At 45.7% G+C, this 10,391-nt stretch overlaps 1 protein-coding gene across 1 annotated transcript; it reads right to left on the bottom strand.

Moving 5' to 3' along the window:
* Positions 1-334: 334 nt before the first annotated feature.
* Positions 335-2,151, bottom strand: ATP5MF (ATP synthase membrane subunit f). The gene is made up of 4 exons (XM_052772755.1): positions 2,060-2,151; positions 1,868-1,975; positions 881-997; positions 335-500 (listed from the first exon to the last, which is right to left on the bottom strand). Exons 1-4 carry the CDS (start codon positions 2,073-2,075, stop codon positions 472-474), a joined length of 270 nt encoding a protein of 89 aa, XP_052628715.1. The 5' UTR covers positions 2,076-2,151; the 3' UTR covers positions 335-471.
* Positions 2,152-10,391: the final 8,240 nt, after the last annotated feature.

Here is a 10,391-nt window from a genome sequence, read left to right as displayed (position 1 = left end):
TGCCCAAACACCTACAGTCCCCAGGAGACAGCCTGACTGAGAAACATGGCCACACCAACAAGCCACCTAAAGCTCAGATATTCTTTCAAATCAAAATACTACCTCCTTTCAGCTAGTTGTCCAACCTGTACATAATGGCCATTAAGAAGCAAACCAATGCTTTTTTACTTTTATTAAACAGTTAAATAGTTTTCCCCAGTTCATAATGTAACCCAAGTAGCAGATGTGTTCCCAGCCATCTCTGAACTTAGCCTTCAGGGCTGAAAGTCTAAGACAACAAACTCATTTGCACAGTACAATTAACAAGCCAGCTATGAGTGTCAGCTCAGTAACATAGCGTGTATGCACTTTATTATTGGTCATAATAGCACAGTTTTTAATATGAATAGTTCTGATGTCTTCTGTCAGGGTAATTGTTCCAGTAGCCAAGTCTGTTCAAGAGCTGTACCTTCACTTTCTGAAATTCACACTTCAGTGGTACTTCCTGTGGCGGTCATGCTCTGTATCATTCAAAGTAAAGCAAGTTAATTTTACTGAAGTCACAAGAAAAAAACCACCACACCTGAAATTACAGGAAAAAAAGCACTCCACAAAAATCAGAGCGTGTAGTTTCTAAGTACTGTCAGGTCAGACAGGCAACAAGATCTCAGTTTTCTTTGTCACCAAGAAAATATTGGCCATCTGATAACTTCCTGAGTAAGCATTCAGGTTCCCTATGGCTAAAAGAAGTTTGCTTGCCCACAGTCTCGGATTCAAGCAGCAATGGTTAGCAGAGTCTTTCATTTTATTTCTAAAAGCAGCAGCAGATTAATTGTTTTTATTGCCCCAAGCACTCTTTCAAGCTGCACTATATGCACTCAGCCATATTGCTTTTACTTACTCAGGTGACTGTAGCTCCAGATGTAGCTGACAACAACATAGCCAGCAAGCACCATCGAGATACCACCAAGCCCCCCTTTCTTGACGTTGATATATTTATTGTAGTATCTGTCGTAACCTGTGTAGGAGAAAAGTTTTCATAGCAGCCAGATGAGCTGCGTATTTTTCTGTCTCAGAAAGCAGCAGACTGATTTCACAGAACTTCAGGAAATTCTTTCTAATGAAACATCTGAGGGTCTCAGAAGCAAGTCTGAGAGAAGACAACCTGTGTGTTAGTTAAGCAAGGTGAACTCAAGTTAGTAGCACTAAGCCCTAAAAAAGGAAAAAAAAGCCCATTAGCATTTTTCCCTAAACATTATTGTGACCATCATGAGATCAAGCTGCTTTGGAATTATCTAATTCTTTGGAATTATCTAATTCTTTCACACTAGTGTATATACGTTATGTAGACACTGGCCTTTGATATTGTGTGTTTAAATCTGCCCGAATGCCATATCTGTAACTATAGCAAAGGGCATCAGTCAAAACTTTTGCCAAGTGATCTGTAAAAGCCCTGTGTCCTTTCTTACCATCTTTAGGGATCACTTGCTTTCTTCTTAAATTTACTTGTGATGTTGGGAAACCTCAAGATTTTCAGCAAGTAGGTTGAGGACTAAGGTCACCATATTTACTCGTTATACCAGAAGGAATACTGAAAACAAACCTCTGGTGGATAAAGCCCACGCGAGAAACAAATTTACGGATGGGAGCACAAGACGCAACAGGAGGCACTATTCTGGAAAAGCAAAAATCTCCCCGAAGCAGCCCCTCTACTCCCGGATCCCTCTGCCACGGCCAAGATCCGCTCCAGCAGCCAGAGATGCTTATGCACTGATCTGCCTAGCTCCGTCAGGAGAAGGGATTCACACCCTCCAGGACTTCGCCGGCCGAGGGGGTGCGGAGCTGTTTCGGCAGGGCGGGCGGGCTCCCTCCCCTCAGCCCCCCTCACCTCTTCGCAGGGCCCCCAGGATGCCACGGGGGGTGAAGTCTCTCATGGCCAGCCAGGTGGGCAGCTGGCCCAGCTTCACGTCCATCAGCTTCATGTCCTTGAGAGGAACTGCGGCACAGAGAGAGACACAGCCCGGTCAGAGGGGAAGGGAGGGAAAGAGCCGCGGTCACCTTGGCGGCCCGCCTCACTCACCCGGCGGCTGCGCCATCTTGCCGCTGCTGCTCTGCGCCGCCGCGGGGGGAAGGCGGGAAGGGGCGGGCCGCTGAGGCTCACGGGAAGAAGGTCAGGCGGGATTCCCGGATGTCGGGGCGGGTGGCGAAGGGCTGGCGCCATGTTGGGCGGGTCGCGCTGAGGAGGTGTTGGCCCCGCTGTCGCCTTGTCCCCTTCCCCATCTCCTCACCGAGGGGGGGGGGGGTCGGTTCCCCAACGGGGGCTGCACGCTTTGCCTCAGTTGCCACAGGCGCTGCGTCGAGGCCTGTTGTGTCTGAGGGCCTGTCACAGGGCTGGGGGCACCCTGAGGGGTTTTCCCTCCCTGTCCCGCTCCAGCAGGCCTCCTCAGCGGCCGGGACCCTTGTCAGGAGACGCTGGCCCAGCCGACGCTCCATGACTTGCGCAGGCTGTCCTCCGATGCCCCAGGGCAGGCCAGCGCCTTGCTTCTTCATCCCCGCTGTACGTTGCGGTCTGTCGGGTGCCAGCGCTTGCCAGGGCTGCGGAGGTGAAGGCTCCTGCAGATTGTGAAAACAGCAGAGAGAAAAATTCACAGGTCTTCATCAGCACCGTCACGAGACTTCATCAGCAGTCTTCCGGGGGCTGCTGATGTCCAACGAATCAACCTTTTCCAACGTGCTCTGAAGAAGTGGCAACTCTTAACACTGTAAATGTGCCTTCACAGATAACATATACTGCAACATACATTTAAATTTGTTATTGTATATTGTAACATAAGAAGTGAGGGCTTCTCAGACCTCTTCCAGGGGTCACCTGCCCTCTCCTGCAGTCTTCTTAGGTGGCTTCAAGGCGAGAGGAGGAATGTTAGCCTGTATTTTTCACAGGGATTAGGTGACAGGTGAATAATGTATTGTGTGGTCCCATTTCAGTGCCCACTCAGGACTTTTCCCTGTGGTAATATGCTGCGTTTTACTACAGCTCCTCTGGAAGGATGTCAAAGGCAAAAGGAGAGGCAGGGTCTGGGTATATGGTGGAAGTAAACCTGCATAACCAGAGTGGTGAAAGAGGTAACGCGTGGATAAAGACAACTTTTGCCATCCTGCAATAGGAAAGAGCCACCCAGACCTATTTCTTGTTCCCAAGCGTCTTTCTGGGGGATTTAGCACACACAGGCCCCCAGAATGTCCTCCCCTGGGCAGACCAAACACCTGCAGAGCTGGCTGTGGTGGGAGCAGGGTGGGTTATGGGGGAGAGGACTCCAGCAGGTGTCACTCGCACTTAGCAGAATGCAGCTGCTGGAAGGATGCTCTCATTAGCCTGACCTCTAGAGGTTTTAAAGCGTTATCATTCAGGTTCATAAAATAGTGTCAGGTTTTGTTGTTGTTTATTGTGGTGAATGTGAAAAGCAAAGTGATACAGCAGTAAACAGGGAGCAGCCATCCACCGCTGTTTCTGACAGGTCAGCCAGGACCCCACATTTCCTAGATATTAAATCTCCATCCCACAGAGGACTGTTAGAACGGATCAGAGACGATGAAGACTAAAGTAAGGACGCTGAAGGGGGCCCACAGGGCTCCTACATAGACACTGAGCTACTAATCTCCACAGCTTTTACTTCTCTTAGGTCGCAGAGTCTTATTCCACATGCCTTCCTCCTGCCACTGCAGGATTCTTGCGTTATAATCTGTAGGGTTTGTCTTACTTGGTATTAAATGAGTTGAGGCATGGGACCTCTGTTGTCTCAAGAGGTATGGTACTCTGTAATGCATCTTACTCAGAGGCTGGTCTACATGTCTAGCTTCAGCCTCTATTTTACTGAAATTAATTTATTTATATTGAATAGTGCTCTCCCATAACATAAAAATAAAAGCAGAAGGAATAGATTACCACCTATTTTTTCTTTCACTTATTAACAGAAAGTAGGATTAGGGAAGTATAGTGTACCTGATCACTTGAAGAAAGGGGTCCAAATTTAGTCCCTGTTAAATGGGTTAAAAATCCCCTTATTAAATTATCCTTTATTATATTGTTGGACTTTACCGGTAACCGTCATTTTATTGCTGAAGTGTCCCCTGATGAACTACTATGTGGCCTTTTTACAGTACTTGCATAAAAGCATGCTTCAAACTTGCTTCCCTCATTCTTGCAAGGCAACTTATTGTTTTAAATAGGATTACTCATGCAAGGCAGATTAATTCACCTACAGGAAAAAAGCCAATGGTGGGTGCCTCATTTTAAAGAGTTCCCTGCAGAGCAGAAGAGCACATCGAGTTGCTCAAACTGCTTGTAGCAAGGTCTGGGGAAATTTGGTTTGTTAGGGTAGGAATGGAAGTTCATAACAAGGATATACCTCCAATGCAATTAGGGACAGCAGTGACCTAAACTTGGCCTGAACTGCCCGTTCTGGTAGAGTAAGAGAGGAATAGTGCTGTTGTCTTTATGCCATCTTAATCCTGAACCAAGCAGGAAGAGTTAAATGGTACAGATGTGCAGGAGGTTTTGCAGCACATGTTTCCTCCCTTTGACCCGTGCTGCTAGCCAAAATTCAGGGTCTTGTTGGTTGATCCAGAGGGGAGGAGGAGTGATGAAGAAAGGTATTTCTAATGTATTTCTGTTTGCTTACAAGAATGCTCAGAGCCCTTGTTTCCTGAACACAGAAGAAATCACGCAGTTGAGAGCCAGTTTCCTTGCTTATAGCTCCAGACCTGCTCCAGGCAGCAATGTGACCCCAAATCCCTCTGTTTCTTGTATTCAGTCCAGGTTTTATATCAATGATTGTTCAGGCTCTTTGAAGTTTCCGTTCCCTGCCTGTTTCAATAAGCTGCCTTTCTGTCTCCTCCTCCACCTGAACTGTATTGTCCATCCACACATAACCTTCTTTCCTTTTAATATCCTACCCAAAACTGTCCTCCCAGAGCCTTCAGGTACTTGAGCAATCTTGCATTGTGGGTGGAAACAGACTTAATGTCTCCTTCAGCTACCCTAAATAAAGGAATGCAGTTAAACCTACCAGTTTCAAGAAGGTTTAACCCAACCTATAAAAATAAAAGCCTAATGGAGTGTTGCCCTGAGGTTTTCATCTTACTGAAGACCCCTCTAGAAAATGCTGTGAAGTTTATAAGTAATGGCATAGAAATAATAGGGAGTACATCATTCAAAAAACCCAGAGTATTTTGCAAAAGACGTCAATAGATACGAAAGAGGTTTCCTTTTTCCGGTAGCAACCGTAACACATAATATTGCAGCTTTCAGTCCAAAGATTCAGTCGTAGCCTGAGAAGTTAAGTAACACTCTTCATTAAAGCTGCTGAAAAGGAGAAGTAAAAAGCATAACACAACCTCCGTCAGACTGTAAGATCTTAGAGGCTGGGATCATTTTTTCTGTTCTGTGTGCCATCCTTTGAAAACTTGGGGTCTCACCTGGGCCTGGTGGTCAGTGATGCTACAGTCATATGCAGACACAGTGTCCATAGGTGTGTAAAGTAGCACAAAGTGGCCTTCAAGAAGGTCAAGAGACGAGGATTTACCTAACTGATCCTGCACCCACTGAAACTGATGACAAAGCACCCAGTGCTTTTAATAAAGGATCAAACCTACACAAGTGGACAGATACGGTTCTGAAGCCTGAGGTTTGGCACAGGATGCTTCTTGGCTCCTAAACACTTATTTCAATCTGATGTCTTCCCACCAGCACAGGTTAAGCGGCTGCAGCCGTCAAGGAGAAAGACAAATCATGGGCTACCAGCACTTCCAGAAGCTCAATGGAGAGATGCATGTTTTATCAACCAGTAATTTGGAGAAAGGTTATGGTCCCAGGTATCTTGATCCAGTCTGTTGGTTTTTAATTGTATGAACAGTTTGATGTCGTGAGAGCAGGGCAGCTGCTCAGCATAGGTCTCAACCTCATTCATCTAAAATTGTACTTGCAGTGGAAACCAGACTCCCGAGTAGAATAGGATGAGAAAGGGGTGTGGAGTTTGGAATCTCTTCCATGGCCAGACTTCCTCAGGAAAACAGTGAACTGCCTTGCATAGATAACAACACCTAGGGATTGACCCAGCAAAAGCAGTTGAGAGAGTTAACCTATGATTGTAAGCAGATTGCTTGCTCTGCATTATTATGGAGCCATTTGCCTTAGTCAACCTCAAAACACTTTACAAAGGAGATTGCTTACCAATGATTAATAGTTCAGCATGTACATAGTTCTTTTCTCCTTCACAGCACTTGAGTATCAGTGCACCTTCATGCTCCTCTGATACAATGTGTAAGTTAATGTTATGATTATCTTTTCAAGTAGAGAAATTTGAGCCCTGTGTTTAGGACTGGGGAGGGGGAATTCCTCCCACCTCCTTTGGTCGCATCTTGCTGGCCTTTGCTTGTATCTAGTGTCAGTTGCAAAAGTACCTCATTTTGTAGGTCTTTGATCAGCCTGCTGGTTAGCTAAATATATACCTGTGGGGAGATAATTACATGCTATCAGTAGTAAAGTGTTGTAAAATAATTTACGTTAATTAAAACACTTGCAAAACCAAAGCAAGAATTTTCACTAAGATAAGTCTGCTGCAGCGACTGCCTGCTTCCCACAGACAAACATGAAAATAAAACCAGGGACCAGTAAAAAACAGTTTCTTCATGCTAAAAAGAGGAAAGAGATGTACCCACTGGGAAAACCATGGTGGTATCAATCCAGAAGGGCAGGGCTGAACACATCTTCGATCTGTGCGAGCAGATCTGCCTTCATGAGCATGGGAAAGACTGGTGTGATGAATCCCATCTTATCAATGTGTCTGGCTAAGTGTGAGTGGCCCAGCAGGAGGGTTGTACAAATGGGCCTCATATTATCGCGGGAGGATTTGGAGACTAATTAAATTTTGTGACAGAGGCTTAAAAAAATCACCTTGTTACCATCTTTGAATCCACTGTCAGTTCCTCCAGCACAATCCTTGTACTCTTCCTCCCTTCCCACATTTATGTCTGATGAAAATACTCAGCACTTCCGTAGCTTTGCGTGGAAATTGTCTATCTGACCTTCCCAGCTGAATCTGAAGCTGTGTTTGATTAGTTGGTGAGTGAGTTGGTAAGATACCTGCTCCTCCATCTGTTCTCCCTTTTCTCAGTGCTTCTCTATGGTGCAGCGTGGATGCATGTGTGTTTGTTCACATCATTCTCCCCCCGCACGTACCTCTGTGTTTTTGTTGTCATACTTCACTCACAAAGGAGCGATGCTTTGCACCCCTCCCCAACTTGCACCAGATCAAATTCTAGCTTTTTCCAAGGTAGTGGAAGTGGCATAACAGATCTGTCTAATCAGGCTTGCCCCGTGGCCATGTTATCCTATACGCTCGGCAAGAAAGGATCTTAAAGCCAGGGTGAGAAAGAGATTCCTCACTAAAGATCAGCTAAGAGTCGGGTGGGATTTCAGCCATGCGACCCTGACATTCAGGCAGGGCACATGGGCACCCCCCTTCCCTCTCCTGCTCTGCAGCGTGAACTGGGAGGTACCGCAGGGGACTGGGACAGGGGAGCCAAGCTGCAGCGGGAAGTATTCAAATGTATTTCATTTCAGGGTGACCTTTAACAGGTGTGGATTTACTGATGGGGAGGGGAGAGGGAAGTAAGCGAGGGATTAAGGGGACTTTACCCTCCCTCCACTTTAAGCACCAGCTTGCACAGCATTCCAGCACTGTGAGATGCAATTTGTGGCTGTATGGCTTTATATCTTCTGCCTCCCTCAGTTCTGCTCAGGGCTGCGGCTGCCCCTGGTCTTTATCACTGTTGGGGATTCAATAGATGGAATAGTGTACTGCCAGGTGTCTCAGATATAAACCTGGGGTACGGGGTGGGGGAGAAAAATCACCCTCTTATCTGCAAGAATTGGGATTTAACCTATAGTGGAAGTGCACAGTTCAGGCAAACAAGGTGTGTGGTACATTCCCTGGGTGACTTTGCCTGGAGATCTTCTCTTCTTGTTCTAGTGCTGCTGCATGCTGTTGAACAGCTGCTTTCCTCTAACCCAGTGTCTGCTGCAGTTCGGTGATGGATTAAGGCAACTCTCCATTTTCCTTATCCCTCTCTGAGGGGAGTTGTAAAGTTTAATTAATTACATTTTGTAAAACATGATGAGGTTCTTGGATGATAAATGCTACACAAATGTAGAGTATTTTTTAATGAGCATTGTACGACGGCTGCAGCAAAATGCTTGTTTAATCAAACCGATCTGAGCTGCAAAAATTCTCTCCCTGCTGCTATCAAACAGAAATGTTGCCAAGCACTCTGTCTTGCATAGGCTATTTGATCTGAGGGTCCCAAGGCATTTTTTGAAACTTTAACAAAACAAAAAGGCAAGGAGTATATGTATATACCTGTATTTTATAGATCTCTCCCTTTATGTATGCAGTTTAGATTATATAACAATACCGCTTAGCAATAGGGAAGGGAAAGATTTGCTAACAGTGTGGCTAGATGTCATGGCTGTGTGGCAGGGGTATGTATACCTGCCCTAGTTTTGCCTGGCCGTGCCAGGCACCAGAGTTCTGGCACTATATATTTTGTGTTTTACAAGTTTCCCACAGCTGTGGGGATGTGAAATCAGCCTGGCTGCAGCTTCTCTGGTACTCCCTCCTAAGCAAACAAGGTTAAAATGAAGTCTGGGAATGTCTGTCTTTGTTGTACACTGCAATATAAGCCGATCCACAGAACTAAAGGTAGTTTCCATACAGAAAATTGCAGCCTGCTGTAATTGCAAGCAGAGTGTGGTTTCTTTTGCTGGAATTTGGTCAGGAAAAAAGAGAGTAATTTCTTGAGCTAAAAGACCTGCCTTGGGCTACTCGGTGGCTAGAACTTCAGCCTTACACTTCTTCCAGAAAGCTGTTTCTGCTGTTATCAGAATGCTGAAGTATCAGATCACTGGTGAACAGAGGAGAGATATGACTTGAAGAAGCACTTAAAGCAGAGCCTGGAAGAAGCAGTCTATAGATTTCCATCCAGTGATGACACAGGCCAGTCCTACCCAGTCTTTGGGATCCAAGGATGCTCTCAGCAGAGGCTACTACGGTTTCTGGCACTGGTGGTGTGGGATTGAAACAGTGGCAGCAATCAGTCAGAGTCCCCTGTACGTCATCTGCACAACCGTTTCCTTAAAGCTGCCGCTTTGCAAAATTTGCCTTTTCTGGACCTTTGATAATCTCTGCTTCTTTTGGTCAGCTGGAGATTTCCTTAAGGGGAGAAGAAGAGGAGGAGAAAGACCTCTGTGCAGATATTGGCTGGCTGTGCCAGGAAGGAAAAAAAAGACACAAGAAATGAGCTGTTGAACTCATGGTGATATGAGAGGGATGAGTGAGACACTGTAGGGAATAACCAACCAATCAACCACTCTCACAAGCAATTTGTCTTTCTTCATTATAAGGCAACACCATAGTGGGAGAAATGTAGGGCCATTCTTCAGAAGATTTATTGCCCTGTAGCATCTGTGTGAAAAAACTCTAAGTGCTGAGTAGAGCAGGAAATTGGAAGTAGATTGCACAACCTGCAATTCAACAAAGTTCTTGGACCTTCTGTAGAAAGAGAGTGCTGGAGTTTCAAAGCTGGCTCTAGATTTTAAGGCTTTCTCAGTCCTGAGAGAAGAATCAGTGTGGGTTTGGTTAGAGCGATGGAGGCTTTGTCATTTACTGGTCTAGATAATAAGAGCATCCCAGAGCGCTGCTTTAACCAGTACAGAGGAAAATACCTCCCAGTGCTGTGATGGATCTAACGGTGCCTAAGATTAGTGAACCAAATGCACTTACGTGAGCTGTTGGAGTTCACAGGACCTCTGACAAGAGAGGGGTGCCTGTGTTGCCTGCCTGTGAACATATCTCTTTACAGCCCTCTGTATGTACAGCATTTTCTCAGAAACCAGCCTCAGGGACAATTATACATTAATAGCTACTTCTTTCAGAAGCAGCCAGCCCTGCTCCTGAGAAACAGCTATTTTCAGGCAGTCTTGTTCCTGAGGAACTGCTATTTTTAGTGAGTTCTATTTCTGAGGCAAAAAAAAGAAGAAGCAGCCATTTCTGTATCCCTCCACCATGGCCCAGACCCACTGGCTGTGGTTGACTTGCATTTTGCAATAAACATTTCCTCTTTACATCTCAGTAGCCTGAAGAAAGTGGTTCTCCAGCCATTACAGAAAGCAGCAATCTGAGCTGGGGCTAATTATGCAGGGAGGGTTTGTGGGAGGCAAAGCCGTGCTCACATACTATAGATTCCATTAGAACGAGTAGGGAGATGTAATGGGGCTCTCCTGGGAGATGCAGGACTTTTAGATACCTAATTTGGAAGTCCGTTCTGGTATCCATTTTCAACATCCCAAGAGTAAT

Source organism: Harpia harpyja, chromosome 21 (assembly GCF_026419915.1).
Source record: "Harpia harpyja isolate bHarHar1 chromosome 21, bHarHar1 primary haplotype, whole genome shotgun sequence".
Lineage (NCBI taxonomy): Eukaryota > Metazoa > Chordata > Aves > Accipitriformes > Accipitridae > Harpia > Harpia harpyja.
The sequence above is the reverse complement of the archived record's forward strand: the minus strand, read 5'-3'. Positions and strand labels throughout refer to the sequence as shown.